Source organism: Sus scrofa, chromosome 7 (genome assembly GCF_000003025.6).
Source record: "Sus scrofa isolate TJ Tabasco breed Duroc chromosome 7, Sscrofa11.1, whole genome shotgun sequence".
Classification (NCBI taxonomy): Eukaryota; Metazoa; Chordata; class Mammalia; order Artiodactyla; family Suidae; genus Sus; species Sus scrofa.
In genome coordinates, this window is record NC_010449.5 from 97,899,376 (window position 1) to 97,918,102 (window position 18,727).

At 44.0% G+C, this 18,727-nt stretch overlaps 1 protein-coding gene across 15 annotated transcripts in view; it reads right to left on the minus strand.

Annotated features, from left to right (window-relative positions):
• Positions 1-18,727, minus strand: part of AREL1 (apoptosis resistant E3 ubiquitin protein ligase 1) — a 47,751-nt gene that overhangs the window by 6,194 nt on the left and 22,830 nt on the right. For 8 of the 15 annotated variants that reach the window (XM_005656411.3, XM_021099523.1, XM_005656412.3 and 5 more), the window contains 13 exons: positions 17,605-17,842; positions 11,481-11,650; positions 10,798-10,978; positions 10,347-10,594; positions 7,476-7,553; positions 6,213-6,354; positions 5,966-6,087; positions 4,628-4,703; positions 4,027-4,136; positions 2,549-2,728; positions 2,249-2,374; positions 199-328; positions 53-111 (listed from right to left, as the gene is read on the minus strand). In XM_005656411.3, coding sequence (XP_005656468.1) covers positions 53-111; positions 199-328; positions 2,249-2,374; positions 2,549-2,728; positions 4,027-4,136; positions 4,628-4,703; positions 5,966-6,087; positions 6,213-6,354; positions 7,476-7,553; positions 10,347-10,594; positions 10,798-10,978; positions 11,481-11,650; positions 17,605-17,842 — 1,860 coding nt within the window. The remainder of the gene's footprint in view (positions 1-52; positions 112-198; positions 329-2,248; positions 2,375-2,548; positions 2,729-4,026; positions 4,137-4,627; positions 4,704-5,965; positions 6,088-6,212; positions 6,355-7,475; positions 7,554-10,346; positions 10,595-10,797; positions 10,979-11,480; positions 11,651-17,604; positions 17,843-18,727) is intronic. The other 7 variants (XM_021099525.1, XM_021099526.1, XM_021099524.1 and 4 more) reach the window with 3 other exon arrangements.

An 18,727-nucleotide genomic window follows, 5' to 3' on the forward strand; every position in this document is an offset into this window, starting at 1 on the left:
ACCACTGAGCCACAATGGGAACTCTCAGGGGATTTCAATTGTAAGCACTCACCTCTAGCTCATTCTCATCAAAAATAGCCAAAAGGTTCTCAGGGACCAATTCATTCAGGCCTGAAACAAAGCAGCCAAGTTAAAGCCCCATTCAGACCATGGATACGGATACTGTCATCTCAAAGCCAAGAGTAGACAGGATCCCACCTTTTAGGAAATGTTCCACCTCCTCTTTCACTTGACTGGCCAGCCGATACTGGGCCAGCAGATTTAAATAGAAGATTTTATTTGCGTTGGTGACTGGGGTTTGAGCTCCACCTGTCATAAGTTCTACAACCTGAAAAAAGAGACAAAAGAGAGGGACAAGATGTGGATAGGAGTTCATGACATCTGTCCAGTATGTGCCACAAACACAGCATTACAAACGCCTCAGTCACAAGTTCCTTCTGTGTCTTCAGGTTCTCAGTACCGTTGGTTTTATTTAGTTACTAAGCCTCAGGGTTCCTAGGGCTACTGCTACGTGCTACGCGCTGCTATTTCTGAAGTGGGCATGTGAGTGAGTCTCTAACCTGGTCAAACAGTGGTGATGCAACAGGAAGATATTACAGTTCCTTGTCAGCAATATTTTAACATTTCTATGATCCAAAACTAAACCATTACTGACCTCTTTTCAACCCCTGAGCCAACTGAGAATAAATAAAACCAGATTCAGTAGTAAAGAAGTCTTTTCAAGTCTCATAAATTCTAAGATGGGCACATTCTTCTATTTTTCCCCTGCGAGTCAATGGAAAAAGCCACAGCTTGATACTTAGCGAGTAACTTGCTACAGGATTTCAATCTCAGATATTTGGGCTCCCAACTATTCTGTCTGCAAAGAAAAAGCTGAACGATATGATTCTCAAATAGAATTGGCACCCTCCTCCCGAAAAACAACTCCTAAGGGAGCTTTGAGGAAGCCCTGAAGCACAGTCCAAAGCCACCATCCCAGAAAACCTGTGTACAATGACCACAATTGTCTTCATAGGTGAGTGAGGGCCTGCGTTTAGTTACAGGATCAGATTTTAAGGCCCTGGCAACAGCATGGTATGGACAGGACTGTGATCCAGAGCAAGGATTCTCACTGGATCTAAACATGTAAAACTTGGCACTCCCATCATGGCTCAGTGATTAACGAACTCAACTAGTATCCATGAGAGGATGCGGGTTCGATCCCTGGCCTTGCTCAGTGGATTAAGGACCTGGCGTTGCCGTGAGCTGTGGTGTAGATCACAGACGAGGCTCAGATCCCACGCTGCTGTGGCTGTGGTATAGGCCGGCAGCTACAGCTCTGATTCGACCCCTAGCCTTGGGAACCTCCATATGCTGTGGGTGCAGCCCTAAAAAGACATTAAAAAAATGTAAAACTTTTCTTATGTTTTTGTTGCTGTGCTATTATGCACAATTCTGGATTTTTTTTTTTATTTTACATGTGTAAGTATTTCTAAGTAGTAAATTACTATGATTTAATATTCACATTAAGTCCAAATTAAAATCAGCACCCCCCCCCAGGCCTACAGACCCTCATTCAGTAATTCAAGTTGCCTTGCAGTGCTGGGTCAGGAAGACAGGCTCCGCCCACAAATGTGCAAAGGCCGACAGCTGGGGTTCCCAGGGCTCACAAAGGTTACTGAGTCATCAGCACAGTGCTATCTATTAGTAATGACAAATTTGCGGTCATTGCTATTTTGCTTTCAATGATATATAACTGCAATGTTAGCTTTATCAGTATCATCTGATATTATTTAACCCCACAATGTAAAGAAAAACCACATTTGCATCGGAACTACTTGTTGGCCATAAGTTTTAAAATACACAAGCACAGGGTTAAAATAGGCGTCATCCACATCCCCACCCCTAATGTTTAGAAACACACTGTCATCCCTTCCAAAGCTGCTCGTGCAGTGACACTTCACTATCACTTAGTTCTTTCTCTACTGGAAAGTAGGATGGATGGATACATATGTCTTTGGCTCTACTCAAACAGGCCAAGACCGTTCAGTGCGGGACGCAATGCCCCAAAGCTGTCCAATATGGTTGTTATTAGTCACATATGGTTATTCAGAAATTCAGTTATTTGGTCCCAACCAACCACATTTTGAGAGCTCAAAAGACAGCACAAATAGAGAACATTCCCATCATTGCAGAAAGTTCTAGTAGAAAGCCCTGCTATAGAGGAGGCTGGGAAGTGGGACGCACAGGCTTCAGTCCTCTTTTTTACCTTATCCAATTGGCCAGATTTGTTGTATTTCTCTTCTGCAAAGACCAGCTCCATCTCACTCATGTCGTTGTTGAGGATGAAACAAACTTTAGACTTGTAGAACTCTGGGTCATCGGTTTCAAAGTACTGAGGAGACAGAGAGACAGAGAACAGAACATGAGTACTCTTAGCCAGAAATGAAATTTGTAACTGCTTGCAGCCACTTAGCCCTTTAACCTTAAGAATAATACATTCAGAGCGGAAAAATTCCATAGTCAATGGCCAGGGGCCTTCGTAGAAAACGTCTACCTAAAAGCTTACCTTGTAGTGCATACGCAGTCCTATGATTTGGGCCAAGAAAGAACGGGTAAAGCGAGCGCGGACCAACTGCTTGTAAGCGCCTCCCAGAGAGGATTCATAGAGACACTTGCCCACCAGCCGCCCTGCAAATTCATACATCTTGAGGCGCAGGTGAGCCGGGCGATTAGGGTTGGGATGCACCTGATCACAGAGAGAGATTAAAAGGCTCTCTTTAAGCCCAGTTCTGGGATGATCCTCCTTCCCCAACTCTATCCCAAGGGAGCAAGAATTTCAGTGTTAGGATCAAAGAGCCCATCTAATGGCATTACTCTTTTAGTAGCCACCACTGAGGAATTCAAAGTGACTGGAGGATAAAGGGCGAAGACGGGCTCATATTAAGTGAAGAATCTCACACTGATTTTGGGTCCCAAGCTGCATGTGGAAGTCAATCAGTGGATGACATAATGCCATTTCCCTAAATCAGAACTTCTTCCCACCAAAGTCTGCTTCTCCACTCTGCCTTACCAAAGCTCTTGTATAGAGTTCAATTGCTTTAGGTATGCTTTTGATTGGCTGGGGGATTTTTTTTCGGCCTTGCCTGCAACAAGTGGAAGTTCCTGGGCCAGGGACTGAACCGACACCACAGCAGTGACCTCAGCAACTACAGTGACAACACCAGATGCTTAACCCACTGTGCCACAAGGGAACTTGGCTTCAGGTATGTTTTAAAGAAAGTGGCTTGGAGTTCCCATCGTGGCACAGTGGAAACATCCGACTGGGAACCATGAAGTTGCTGATTCGATCCCTGGCCTTGCTCAGTGAGTTAAGGATCTGATTTTGCCATGATCTGTGATGTAAGTCACAGACATGGCTCAGACATGGCATTGCTGTGGCTCTGGTGTAGGCCAGCAGCTGTAGCTCTGATTGGACCCCTAGCCTGGGAACCTCCATATGCCACGGGTGCAGCCTTAAAAAACACAAAAAAAGGAAAAAGCTTAATTATTCAAACAATGAGTAGGAGTTCCCATTGTGGTACAGCGGAAATGAATCCGACTAAGAACCATAAGGTTGCGGGTTTGATCCCTGGCCTTTCTCAGTGGGTTAAGGATCCAGCATTGCCATGAGCTATAGCATAGGTCACAGATGTGGCTCGGATCCTGCGTTGCTGTGGCTGTGGCGTAGGACAGTGGCTTCAACTCCAATTAGATCCCTAGCCTGGGAACCTCCATATGCTGCGGGTGCAGGCCTAAAAAGGGAGAAAGGCAAATAATAGTAATAATAATAATGAGTAGAATAGCCTCTGCATTATAATGCTTTTACGTTAAATATTCACCTGTCCCAGCTGTCTGCATTTTCTTGTATTTTACAGAAATAATATTTTACAGAAATAATGAAGGCAAAAAGGATGGAAGCCATCTGATTAGTTCAAACTCTTATTAGTCTCTCCGTTATAACATAATTCACACTTTCCTCCCACCCATGAGAAGTCACAGACTCACTAATGCTTGGTTGGTGTCACTGAATCGGGTGAAGAGCTGATTGGTGGTGTCAAAGAGTGCTTTGCAGATTAGCTCAAACCACTCCCGGCGAGGCCCTCCCCAGTCCAGAGCTGGAAAGCATAATAAACATAAAAAGTGACTCTGGCCTAGCACTTCCTATGCCTTTTGTTCATTTACTCATCATTTTACACTCTCCACACTCCCTCCGTTCCCCAACCTTAGTGTCCTCCACTCCACCCCACCTCAACTGTGGACTTTTTTTTTTTTTTGAAATCCCACCCTTTTCTCTAGGATTAAAGGTATTCTGATCACTAAGGTCATGCTCCCTTAGTGTGGGAACACATCAGAGATCCCAAGAAATTGACATTTCTCTTGTTTCTAGAAGGGGTACTTCGTCCTTCTGCTTCAGACTCTTAAGAGCTCTCGGCCTGTATGTCTGGCTCTACAAGCTCGACCACAGCATCCAGCCAGTAAATACTATCCTTTTTGTCTTGACTCATGACTTCTTTTTCCCTGGGAAAAAGAAGCTGGGGCAGGGTGGAGAGTGTGTGCCGGGGGGAGAGGGGGATAAAAAAGATGAATATGAAATTTCAAAACTGACCTTCTTCATCCTGAAAAACCACTTCAAAGTTCTTACTCCAATCTGAGATGGAGAAATTCCGAGTGGCTTTCAGAGACTGAAAAGCAGTGAAAGAAAGGAAACTGTAAAAACACTGGCTGGTATCTCTTGGGGGTTCAAGACAAAAACAAAAGAACACTGCCATTTTGTCCATTTAATGGCCATACGTGCTTGGAGGCCATATATTACTCACCAATAAGCTTTAATACTACCTTGTATTTAAAATGTACATATCTCCAAAGGTTAAAAAAAATAACTAATTCATATTTACACCACTGCCTTATTGGAAAGTTGAAGCTTTTTTTTTTTTCCTTTAAAAAACCTCTTTTTTATCAATGAGAATATTCTTAAATAAAGAAGTGAAAATGGCTCAAATCAGTAAGCTTGGTCAGCAGGAGAACCAAGGAGGCTTGGTTTTCAATAAAGTACAGTTTATCCACTAGACATCTTTCTCCACAAAGCTAAGGTCAGACAGGGAGCCATGCCACAAAGAGAATGTGGCTGAGAAAAGGGGTTTCCAGTCATACCTACCAGAGCCAAACATCACAAACACTTTCTGGACAAGGACCAAAGCCTTCTCATTCTCAAGGAATGTAAGAACTATGCCAGTGTCTGTGCAGTGGAGACAGACACACATCAGGTATTCCTTCTCCATCAGGCCAGAAGGACAACAAAAATCCTTTCCTTCAAATCCAACAAGAGCTCTTTTATTCCGGGGATTCAATAACAAGAACTTTCTTCTATAACAACAACTTAACACCCACCCTACGTAGGAGGAGCTCCATGACCTTGCTCGGGAACTAGTTCAGTACAGATTTTAATGCCCATGAGTCAACTAGTCTGTCTCTTCAATAACACACCTCCAGTACATCTGCCCCATATTCGGTAAAATCAAACACACAAGAGTAAGAGTTTTTAATAGGTTTTGAGAAGAGAGAGGTTTGGGTTTCATAAAGGAGATAAACTGTAGAATATAACCAAAACATCGAAGAGGTTTCTGGAGTTCCCATCATGGCACAGCGGGAACAAATCCGACTAGGAACCATGAGGTTGAGGGTTTGATCCCTGGCTTTGCTCAGTGGGTTAAGGATCTGGTGTTGCCGTGAGCTGTGGTGTAGGTCGCAGACACGGCTTGGGTCTGGCATTGCTGTGGCCGTGGCATAAGCTGGCAGCTGTAGCTCTGATTAGACCCCTAGCCTGGGAACCTCCACATGCCATGGGTGTGGCCCTAAAAGACAAAAAAAACAAAAACAAAACAAACAAAGAGGTTTCTAGTTGGAAAATGTTGACAACTGTTGACAGGGATGAAATTTTACGCACCGATTCCAACAGAGCATGTCTGCTGACCTTCAGGGTGACTTTGGAATGTGGTCTTTTCATGTGCACCTGCCGAAGCTCTCGCTGGAAAAAGTTCACCTTGTCCTGAAAGGTCTCAGAGCCTCCTGAGGAGCAGCAAGATCCGTCATGATTACAGCCTCATTACAAGACACCCGTGCTGGCCACCTCCACACCCTCTGGCACCCAGGGTGTCGCTGCCTTCCCGGTCAGAATCCCTGTCCAACCTTACCTATGTTCTTATGGAGTGAGCGGATGAACGTGGCCGCTAGGATGTTCCTTTCCTTACAGCTGAGCTCCACGGGAGGTTGAATGCCATCGTCCACCACCAACGTGAGGAGCTTATGCACAGGGTCAGGGCCAAGGTATGAAAACTAACAAAAGGGAAAAAAATGAGTTGATCCATTAACCTTTCAAATTCACATCTCTACCCTTCTGCGACAACCAACAAAAAATGACTTAAGCCTGGAGTTCCCATCATGGCCCAGTGGAAACAAAACCAACTAGGAACCATGAGGTTGTGGGTTCTATCCCTGGCCTTGCTCAGTGGGTTAAGGATCCGGTGTTGCCATGAGCTGTGGTATAGGTTGCAGATGCAGCTTGGATCCAGTGTTGCAGTGGCTGTGGTATAGGCTGGCAACTGTAGCTCTGATTGGACTCCTAGCCTGGGAAACTCCTTATGCCGCAGATGTGGCCCTAAAAAGAAAAAAAAAAAAACGTTAAGCCTGCTTTCTCCAAGTACCTACCAGGAGTATATCTCCTTGTTTTTCACTTCAGTGCTCCATGATTCAAATTCTATTTTAAATTATTTGAGGTACGGAGACCACCTTTAGTAAGGGCCACAGGCAACACTCGATATGTATCTTCTGTGCTTCCAACATCACATATAAGAAGGGTGAAGGCAGCCAGGATATACAGAAGAGCAAATGGGTACCCGAACAGGTTGGGCAAACTGGGAACAAGTGATCTGCCTTTAGATTCCAAAAGCTCAGACACATTGAAAAAACAAAATTCTTTTAATAGATGAGAATACTGGTGCTAAAAGAGTTAGTAAGCTTTGGCACATGGGGAAACTAAGCTCAGGTCAGAGTTAGCAACACCCTCTCCATTAACTTAGTCTTAGGGGCGAAAGATAACTATTGAAGTACTCTGACTCGCTACTCATTGCTGTTTCTGGAGGCATGGGTCCTCCTAGAACTACTTCCTTCATGCTGTTTCATGAGAGGCAACAGCATCTTTGCCTGGCTGTGCTTATGGCATGTAAAAGTTCCTGGGCCAGGGAATGAACTGAGCCACAGCTGTAAGCAGAGCCACGGCAGTGACAACACAGGATCCTTAGCCCACTGAGCCACCAGGGAACTCCAAAAACTCCTTCTTTATCTGGCAATAAATACTGTGTGCATAACGAGAAAGCTCTTCTAGGAAAAAAAGAAAAGGCTGAGACGTCAGAGGTTGAAGCCTACCCGGCATGACCCAGATATGAGGTTGAACTTACTTTTGTTCCTGGGCACACTCGGAAGGTATAAAGGCGCCAGGGAATGATTTTCAGGTAGAACTCCTTCACTGAGAATTGCTGGAGGACCAACGTACAAAAAATAAAGCGAATGATAAGTAAAGAGGTTCCATTTGGGTATCATAGTTCAAATACCAGTCCCCATCTACATTTTTTCATGATAACCCTTTTCCTCTATGGACAAGAGGATAATTTAGTCAGGACTGAAATCCAATAAAAAGCATCAACTGTAACTTAAAACAGGCAAATTAAAAATATCACTCTCACAATGCAGTTTCATGCAGACATTTCATAACTTTTTTTTTTTTTTTTTTTTTTTTTTGCTTTTTAGGGCTGCACCTGCAGCGTATGGAGGTTTCTGGGCTAGGGGTCAAATGGGAGCTGCTGGCCTACACCACAGCTCACGGCAATGCCAGATCCTTAACCCACTGAGCAAGGCCAGGGATCAAATCCGCAACCTCATCATTCCTAGTTGGATTTGTTTCCTCTGTGCCATGACAGGCACTCCAACATTTCATAATCTTTTTTTTGTTGTTGTTGTTGTCTTTTTTCCCTTTTCTAGGGCCGCTCCCTCGGCATATGGAGGTTCCCAGCCTAGGAGTCTAATCAGAGCTGTAGCCACCAGCCTACACTAGAGCCATAGCAACAAGGATCCAAGCCGAGTCTGCGACCTACACCACAACTCATGGCAACGGCGGATCCTTAACCCATTGAGCGAGGCCAGGGATTGAACCTGCAACCTCATGGTTCCTAGTTGGATTTGTTCATCACTAAGCCATGATGGGAACTCCGTATTTCATAATCTTAATACTCAGGTCTTATTACCATTTCCAAATATCTGAGATCAGGTTTTCACTTTATGAGTAGAGAACATTTCACCTAGAAACAATCAAATCTCCTTATGCTTAGCCGGATGCTATTCAAAGAGACTGCTTCCAAGTCAGTGGACCGGGAATCCCAGGGGCCCATTCTCACTGCTTTATCCCTATTTGAATGGCACCAAGGATTTGCTGGGAAAGAGAGGTGGGGGATAGGATGAGTCTCATACAAAAAAGTTTATAAAAATTCCTTAGGTAAGAATAAAAGAGAGGTCTCTTGGAGTTCCCATCATGGTTCAGCAGTAACAAACATGACTAGTATCCATGAGGATGCATGTTCAATCCCAGGCCTCACTCAGTGGGTCAAGGATCCAGCGTTGCTGTGAGCTGTGGCATAGGTCACAGATGCAGCCCAGATCCCGAGTTACTGTGGCTGTGGTATAGGTGGCAGCTACATCTCCAGTTCGACCCCTAGCCTGGGAACTTTCACATGCCATGGGTGTGGCCCTTAAAAAAGGGGGGGGGGTGTCTCTCACCATTTACAAAAAAGGAAACGATAATGCAATAATTTTTTAATCTTAAAAAAACCCTGTTGGAAGTTCCCATTGTAACTCAGCGGTAACAAACCCAACTAGAAGCCATGAGGACTCGGGTTTGATCCTGGGCCTTGCTCAGTGGGTTAAGGATCTGGCATTGCTGTGGCTGTGGCAAAGGCCAGCGGCTGCAGCTCCGTTTTGACTCCTAGCCTGGGAATTTCCATATGCTGTGGGTGCGGCCCTAAAAAGACAAAAAAAAATTTTTAATTTTAAAATTTAAAAAGCCCTGTTATCTGACCATCTAGTAGATCAGGCTTTTCCTTGATTTTTAAAAAACTCTTCATTAAAGAACATTTCAAACTCATACTAAAGAAGAGAAACAGTACAATGAAGCCATCATCAGCTTTAACAATTATCAATTCATAGGCAATCCTGTTTCATCTCTACCTCACCATTTTCCTAAGCCAAATTAAGGCTAGATTTTTTTTTTTTTTTTTTTTTTTGGTCTTTTTAAGGCCACACTTGCGGCATACCAAGGTTCCCAGGCTAGGGGTCAAATCGGAAGTATGGCTGCCAGCCTACACCACAGCCACAACAATGAGGGATCCGAGCTACGTCTGCAACCTACACCACAGCCACAACAATGAGGGATCCAAGCTGTGTCTGCAACCTACACCACAGCACATGGCAATGCCAGATCCTTAACCCACTGAGCGAGGCCAGGGATCGAACCTGGAACCTCATGGATGCGAGTCAGCTTTGTTTCCACTGAGCCACGAAGGGAACTCCAAGGCTAGATTTTTAAATGCTGAATGGTACAGAGTGAAGTGTTCTAAAGTAGAACAGATTTATAACTCAGTTTTGGTTATGAGATTAAAGGAATGTAATGAGATGTTTCAAGAGTCTCGTTTTTTTGAGGTCTGAATGAATCAGCAAAATGTAAAAACTAAAAAAGAAAATCCCTAACACAAAGCGCCTCTTAGTTCGGGGGCCTTGGGAAATTCACCTCCCTATCTCTGCCAAAATTTCCCTATTCGAATCCTGTACCCTGATGATGCCATCCATTTATTGCGGTTTCACACATCACAGAATGAAAGATCAACTTGTTCCAAAACAGCACAAGGGGCCAACAGTGATTTTTACACTAGTGAGAAACTGTTAATGGTTAAAAGTAGCTTTCTTTAAAACTCTGAGAGCCGTGCCCTGAAAAATCTTCCCAGAAGCAATCAAATGGCAGAATGCCACAGGTGCTCTAAAGAACCAAGGCGCACAGACTCTCCGGACAGTGATGTCCTCTAGTCCAAACCAGACGCGGGCAGCAGAAGAGAAGGCCCCACCCACTGCTCCACCTGCAGCAGCACCTCTTAGTGTCCTTGCAGCCCCACAGGTCAATGATCTCACCCTGCCTCTCAGACGGTTGCTTTGTGGGTCTGGTTACCAAATACCAATTACGAGCAGGCTCAGGCAGGGGATTCTGAGGCAAGAATGGGAATTCCAACCTTTGGTGACACATAGCAGTACACCTTCTTCGGCTTCTTCACCTTCTCAGGGGTGTGACACTCAGAGGGTGAATCTTCATCTTCCTCCTCCAGAGCCGTGGAGGGCCGGCGCTGGCCAGAGCTCATGTGCATGGGCGGGAGGTGCCACGGCGTGCTGGCACAGTTGGCAGCATTATACAGATAAGCCTCGAAGTAAATGCTCACTCCTGAGGTGGACACATTGCGTTCGACAATATTCCTCTCATTCTCTGAGGTAAAACATGGAATAAGGTTTAAAGTCCAAGACAGGGGAGGAAAAAAAAATTGCTTACCCTCAAATCTTTAGTCCATAGGACTCTAAACCAAGTTTGCCTTCAATACCAAGTATCTGCGGGGTTGTGAGAAGGGTGCAGATGTGCAAAGAATAGGGGCCTGGGAAGAGGACTCGATCACAGCTTTTCTCTCAACTCACCACTTAGGACGATAATGTCAAATTCGCCATTATTGATGGGCTGATTTTGGTATGAAATACAGGCATGGAAGCAGCCTCGGGAGTGCAGGGTGAGCCGCAAGAACACCTGGCAGGTCTGCCGGTTGGAGGTCACTGACCTCTCAAATGAGACACCAGCACTCTCTTCTTCCTGAGGCCCGAGCTACAGGAGGAAAACCAAGCATCACTAACCATATAATTGTCCCTGTTTGCACAGTAATTTACTCTTTATAAAGAACATTTTGGAGTGCCCGTCATGGCTCAGTGGTTAATGAATCCGACTGGGAACCATGAGGTTGTGGGTTCAATCCCTGACCTCGCTCAGTGGGTTAAGGATCTGGTGTTGCCGTGAACTGTGGTGTAGGTCGCAGACTCGGCTAGGATCCCGAGTTGCTGTGGCTCTGACACAGGCTGGTGGCTATAGCTCCAATTCCATCCCTAGCCTGGGAACCTCCATGTGCTGCGGGTGTGGCCCTAGAAAAGATAAAAAATAAATAAATAAATAAATAAAGAATTGTTCTTATCTACGAGCTCAGTCTCACAATTACTGATTAGAGGTACTGTCAGATGAAGGATGGCCGGCACAGAAGTCAAGGGGAAGGAGGTGCCTGGAAAGGGTGACAGTGACAGAGAGGAGCATGCAGGCACGAAGGGAGGCTACTTACCTCATGAATGGACAGACTGTAATTGTGCTCATCTCTCAAGGACGTGGAATTGTTCGTAGGGTTGTCATACTCATCTCGGGGCACTATTTGAAGAGTGTGTGGCTGCCCACAGGTCAACACAAGAGTAGAAAAATGGCACACGATTTTGGTCTTGGAAGGAACTACCATTCCTGGCACAAAGACAATGGAATAGAATGTCAGAGAGGGGACTCAGGGCACAGGATCTGCTTGGTCAGTGAGTCCTAGAGACCTGGGTCTCCGCCCAGTTCCTAGGGATAAACAATACCATTATGAGGCAGAAAGAAACAAAGAAAACAAAGAGATTAATTCAAATCAACTTTGGGGAACTTATTTGTACAAATTCCTAACCACCACAAGCACTAAACAAAATGACAAAAACGTGGAGGAAACAGACTGAGAGCTACAGACAAAGTGCCTAGAATCCCTCTGGAAACCTATGAGTGAAGCAGGCCTCAGTAAGTGAATAATCACAAAGCAAACAAACAAATCCGAAATATTCAGGTGCAAATCTAGCAAAACAAGTACAGAGACTTATATGTTGAAAGCCTCAAAATGCTGATTAAAGAAATAAAAAAGTTCTTGGAGTTCCTGTTGTGGCTCAGAGGATTAAGAACCTGACTAGTACCCATGAGGATGTGGGTTTGATCCCTGGCCTTACTCAGTGGGTTAAAGGAACCAGCACTGTAAATAAGGAACTGCAGTGTAAGTCACGGATGTGGCTTGGATCTGGCATTGCTGTGGCTGTGGTGTAGGCTGGCAGCTACTGCTCTGATTCGATCCCTAGCCTAGGGACCTCCGTGTGTCATGGGTGCAGCCCTAAAAAGAAAGAAAAAAAAAGAAGAAAATTTAAAAGTTCTAAATAAATTCAGACGCATACCATGTTTATGGACTGGAAGACTCAACAGAGTAAAGATGTCAATTCTCCTCAAATGATATAAAGGTTGAACACAATTCTTATCAAAATCTCAGTAAGATTTTTTGGTAGGCTTAGACATACTATGCTAAAATTTATATGGAAAGGCAAAGGATCTAGAATACCAAAAACCAATTCTAAAAAAGAAGAGTTGGAGTTCCCATCGTGGCTCAGTGGTTAACAAACCCAACTAGTATCCATGAGGACGAGGGTTCAATCCCTGGCCTTACTCAATGGGTTAAGGATCCGGTGTTACCATGAGCTGCGGTGTAGGTCACAGACATGTCTCAGATCCTGTGTGGCTGTGGCTGTGGTATAGGACAGCAGCTGTAGCTCCTATTCAACTCCTAGCCTGGGAACCTCCATATGTTGTAGGTGCGCCCTAAAAAGCCAAAAAAAGAAAAAGAAAAAAAAGAGAAGTGGAAAGAGTCAGTGAGTCAGTTTACCCAATTTCAATCACGTAGCTTATTATATAGCTATGTAATTAAGCCTACGGTATTGGTAGAGGGATAGACACATAGATCAGTAAAACAGAACAGAGAACCCATAAATAAATATCCACAAATATTCCCAACTGATCCCTGATAAAGGTGCAAAAGTAGTGTAATAGGGAAAGACAGCCTTTTCAACAAACAGTACTGGAGTAACCAGACATGTGTGAGAAAAAAAAACCTTGACCCAATATACAAAAGTTAACTAGGAGAAAGGACAGCTTGTTCAATAAGTGGTGCTGGGGAAAACTGGACAGCCACATGGAAAAGAATGAAATTAGAACACTCCCTAACACCATACACAAAAATAAACTCAAAATGGATTAAAGACCTAGATATAAGACCAGACACTATCAAACCCCTAGAGGAAAACACAGGCCAAACACTCTCTGACATAAACGACAGCAACATCTTCTCAGATCCACCTCTCAGAGTACTGTCAACAAAAACAAAAATAAACAAATGGGACCTAATCAAACTTCAAAGTTTCTGCACAGCAAAGGAAACCCTAAACAACACAAGAAGACAACCCACAGAGTGGGAGAAAATCTTTGCAAATGGATCGACTGATAAGGGATTAATCTCCAAAATTTATAAACACCACCTACAGCTCAATATCAAAAAAACAAACAACCCCATCAAAAAATGGGCAGAAGATCTAAACAGACAATTCTCCAGAGAAGACATACGGATGGCCAAAAAAACGCATGAAAAGATGTTCAACATCGCTCGTTAGAGAAATGTAAATCAAAACCTCTATGAGGTACCACCTTTTACACTGGCCAGAATGGCCATCATCAAAAAGTCTACAAACAATAAGTGCTGGAGGGGGTGTGGAGAAAAAGGAACACTAGTACACTGTTGGTGAGATTGTAAATTGGTGCAACCACTGTGGAAAGCAGTACGGAGATTCCTCAGAAACCTAAACATAGAACTACCATTTGATCCAGCAATCCCACTCCTGGGCATCTATCCAGAGAAAACCAGGACTCGCAAAGACACATGTACTCCAGTGTTCATTGCAGCACTATTTACAATAGCCAAAACATGGAAACAACCTAAATGTCCATCGTCAGAAGAGTGGATCAAGCAGATGTGGTACATATACACAATGGAATATTACTCAGCCATTAAAAGGAACAAAATACCAGCATTTTTTGCAACACGGATGGACCTAGAAACTACCATGCTAAGTGAAGTCAGTCATACAATGAGACACCAACATCAAATGCTTTCACTGACATGTGGAATCTGAAAAAAGGACAGACTGAGCTTCTTTGCAGAACAGACGCTGACTCACACTTTGAAAAACTTATGGTCTCCAGAGGAGAGAGTTTAGGGGTGGGGGGATGTGCTTGGGCTGTGGGTTGGAAATCCTGTGAAATCAGATTGTTATAATCATTATACAACTACAGATGTGATAAATTCATTTGACTAATTAAAAAAAAAGTTAACAAAAAATGGATCACAACCTTAAATATTGAATGTAAAACTAGGAAACTTTTAGAAAAAAACAAAGGAGAGTATCTTAGGAATCTAGGACTAGTCAGAGTTCTCGGAGTGCCTTTTGTGGCTCAGTGGTTAACGAATCCGACTAGGAACCATGAGGTTGCAGGTTCGATCCCTGGCCTCGCTCGGTTAAGGATCTGGCGTTGCCGTGAGCTGTAGTGTAAGTCAAAGACCTGGCTCAGATCCCACGTTGTTGTGGCTGTGGTGTAGGCTGGCAGCTATAGCTCTGATTTGACCCCTAGCCTGGGAACCTCCACATGCCGAGGGTGCAGCCCTGGAAAAGATAAAAAAAAAAAAAAAAAAAAAGAGTTCTCAGACACCAAAAGCATGATCCATAAGAGGAAAAATTAACAAACTGATTTCATCAAAATTAAAAATTCTTGCTCTGTGTTAAGGGGATGAAAAGAAAGGCTAGGAGTTCCCGTCGTTGCTCAGTGGGTTAAGGATCCAGTGTGCCATGAGCTGTGGTGCAGGTCGCAGACGCGGCTCGGATCCTGTGTTGCTGTGGCTCTGGTGTGGGCCGGCAGCTACAGCTCCGATTAGACCCCTAGCCTGGGAACCTCCATATGCCGTGGGAGCGGCCCAACAAACGGCAAAAAGGCAAAAAAAAAAAAGAAAGAAAGAAAGAAAAGAAAAGCTAGAGACTGAGAGAAAATATTTGCAAACCACATAATCTAGCAAAGGACTAGTATGCAGAATATACAAAGAACTCTCATAAAAAAATCATAAAAAATCTAATCAGAAAATGGGCAAAAGGCATGAAAAGACATTTCACCAGAAGGTACACAAGCGATGGCAAATAAGCACATGAAAAGATGTTCAACACTGTTAACCACGAGAGACATGCAAATTAAAATCACCACCATGATCAGAATGGCTATAGTAAAAAATAGAAACAATATCAAATGTTGGCCAAGATGTGAAGAAACTGAATCATTTATACATTGCTGGTAGGAATGCAAAATGCTTTGAGTATTCTGGAAAAGAGTTTGTAGGCTTCTTAAAAATACTAAGCATGCAACTACCCAGCAATTGCATTCCTGGGCATTTGCACCAAAGAAATGAAAACTTATGAACACACAAAAACCTATACATGCATGTTCATAAGATTGTTCATAACAGCCAAAAACTGGAAATAACCCAGATGCCCTTTAACTGGTGAATGGTTAAACAAACCATGGTATATGCACACAAAGGAACACCGCGCGGCAATACAAGGAACCAATTCTTGATATACTCGACCTGGATGAATCTCAAGAGCAATTTGCCGAGTGGGGGGAAGGAAAGGTATGTTAACCAAAAGGTTACATACTGTTATGATTCCCTTTATAGATCATTCCTGAAGTGGCACAATTACACAAAGGGAGAAGAGATGAGTGGGCTGCTAGGGGTTAAAAAAACAGGTGGATGAGGGAGGAAAAATGGGTGTGGCAGTCACAAGGCCACATGAAAGGTCTTTGTGGGGATGGAACCGGTCTGTGTCTTGACTGCATCAGAGTCAGTACCTGGGCTGTGATCTTGTATTTCAGTTCTGTAAGATGTCACCACTGGGGAAAAGTGGGTCACGGTACAAGGGAGCTCTCTGTATTATCTCTTATAACTGTAGGAGAATCTACGACCATCTCGAAATGAAATAAAAGGGCTGGTACACATTAAAAAGATATTACCGGTTCTCCTCTGGTGGCAGGGAGTGGGGATGCTAATTCGTATGGAAAGCAGAGTGTGCGTGAGTCATGTAAGCAAAGGAGGAAATGCCTGGAGAAGGAGAAAGCTTGGGAGCCCCCTTGTCCAGAGCCTTCCTCTGTTAGAAGAGAACGAAAACTGAGGACCAGTCAAGCACAGACAGGCAAAGCTTCTTAAGACCCTTCTCATTACGGTTTGACTCCTAGAGTGGACACTGACCCAGCTAGTATCTAGTGACAGCCTCAAAAGGCAGCCAAGACAGGGCACACAGGGCAGCCAGGGTCTCAGCACACTAAACACCATGCTGCAGAACCAGGAGCTAGAGATTACACTTTTAGGCTTTAAAGGCCGTGAACATCTATTATCTGACACAAAGGACATGAGAGGGTAAAAAAGTAGAGACAGAGGCCTCCATTCTTAAGATACTAGAAGCTTGGGCAGACACTCTTCAGTAAGAAGTAAATGGGAGTTCCCATTATGGCTTAGTAGGTTAAGAACCCAACTAGCGGGAGTTCCTATTGTGGCGCAGTGGAAACAAATACAACTTGTATCCATAAGGATGCGGGTTGGATCCCTGGCCTTGCTCAGTGGGTCAGGGATCTGACGTTGCCATGAACTGTGGCACAGGTCACAGACACAGCTCAGATGCCACGTTGCTGTGGCTGTGGTGTAGGCCGGCAGCTGCAGCTCTGATTTGACCCCTAGCCTGGGAACGTCCATATGCCACAGATGCAGACCTAAAAAGACAAGAAAAAAAAAAAAAAGTAATAAAACACATATGGGCAGGCAGGGAAGGATTAAGTCAAGGTGCTTTTGAAGAGGTTTCAAAAACCAGAAGACTTTACCTTTGGTCTATTCTGGCACCCTTACCCCTTAAGGACTTACCAGGCTGATGACCCAGCAATTCTACTTCTAGAGAAAAGAAAACATAGGTGCACACAAAAACTGTGCACAAATGTTGTTATCAGCATGATTCACGGCAGCCAAAGCAAAAATAACGCAAATGTCCATCAACTGATGAATGGATAAATAAAATGTAATAAATCCATATACTGTAATATTACTTAAGAAAAGAAACGAGGTACTGATTCCTGCTATAGCACGGACAAACCCCAAAAGCATTCTGCTAACTGAAACAAGCCAGTCACAAATGGTCACGTACGTTACGATCACACTTTTAAGAGATAAAAGTAGCGTAGCACTCAGAGTACGCAAAACCACAGAGGCAGTAGATGAGTGCTTACCTAGGGCTGAGGGATTGGAGGAAAATGTGAAGTGACTTCGAAGGGGCACAGGATGAGAAAGGTGATGAAATTGCTCTAAAATTGACTGTGGTGATGGTTATGCAACTCTATGAATTTTTAAAACTGTGTATTTTAAATGAATGAATTCTATAGCATGTGAATTAGATCTCAATAAAGGTGTGGTTTTTAAAAAGGAGAAGATGAAAGGAAAAGAAAAAGGAAGGAAGGGAGAGAGAGGAAAGGAGCAAGAAAAAAGAACCTACCAGGTTGAAAAATCTTATAGTAGGGACTGTAGGCCACATTTAATCCACCAAGCTTCACTGAGATTTCATATCGCCCAGCCCTGCGCACAGTGAAGGCAACCTTGACCACGTTGGAACTGGGCTCCTGGAGGACTTCCTGGGTCACTGGAATTTCCACCGCTAGCTCAACATGGGAGATGTGAACTCTTAGTCCTACAGGCCGATGTGCGGGGAAGGGCTGCCCATTCTTATAGAATAACTGCGGTGGGGAGAAGAGGGGCACCCATTAGTGAGCAGGGGGAGAAAATCATTTTCCGGGTAACTTGAGAGTGTGGGGAGAGAGGAGGTGGCTGGCATACCTGTAACCCACCCATTCCTGCAGTCCTGCTCACACAAGGAAAAACAAATTGTCTCAATGCTCCAAAGAAAATCATTAAATCACGAACACATTCTTAACTTATTCAGAGGAAAGGGGTAAAATACACCACTGTGAATCACTTTGTTTTAACTTTTTTGGCTGGGACTGAACTTTTTTTTAACTTTTTCAGACCTAGGACTGAACCTGCGCAGCAGCGGTGCAGGTGCCGATTCCTAACCACGAGGCCACCAGGGAACTCCCCTGAACCACTTTCAACTTGACATTTCTGAACCATTAATGCTGCCTCCCCTGTCTTACTCGCCATTTTAAAATATTATGTTATCACTACTAACCCAGATGTAAAGGTAAGTCAGTGAGTGAACGGAAACACTAGGCAAGGCTAGGGGGGCTCAGACTATGAAGCCAAGCATAAGGCTGCAGTGGAGAAGTCCTTGCAGGGGGCAGCAAACCTGCACAGGGGCAGAGATAAATATTTTTGGCTTCGCAGGTCACACACAGCTACTCAACTGTGGTTAACTTTTCGAATGTGAAAACATCCATAGGCAGCACAGGAAGATGAATGGGTGTGGCTGAGCCCCAATAAGTCTGTATTTATAGAAGCAGGAAGTGGCCTGATTTGGCTCTCAAGCCATAGTTTGCCCATCTTTAATCTACAATACCTACTCTTTCTCATATTTTTCTCATTTTGAAAAGGTAACATTAAGCTTTATGCTGCTTCAAAGCTAAGCACCTATTAAACCAAAATGATAGAGAAATCTGTGACTC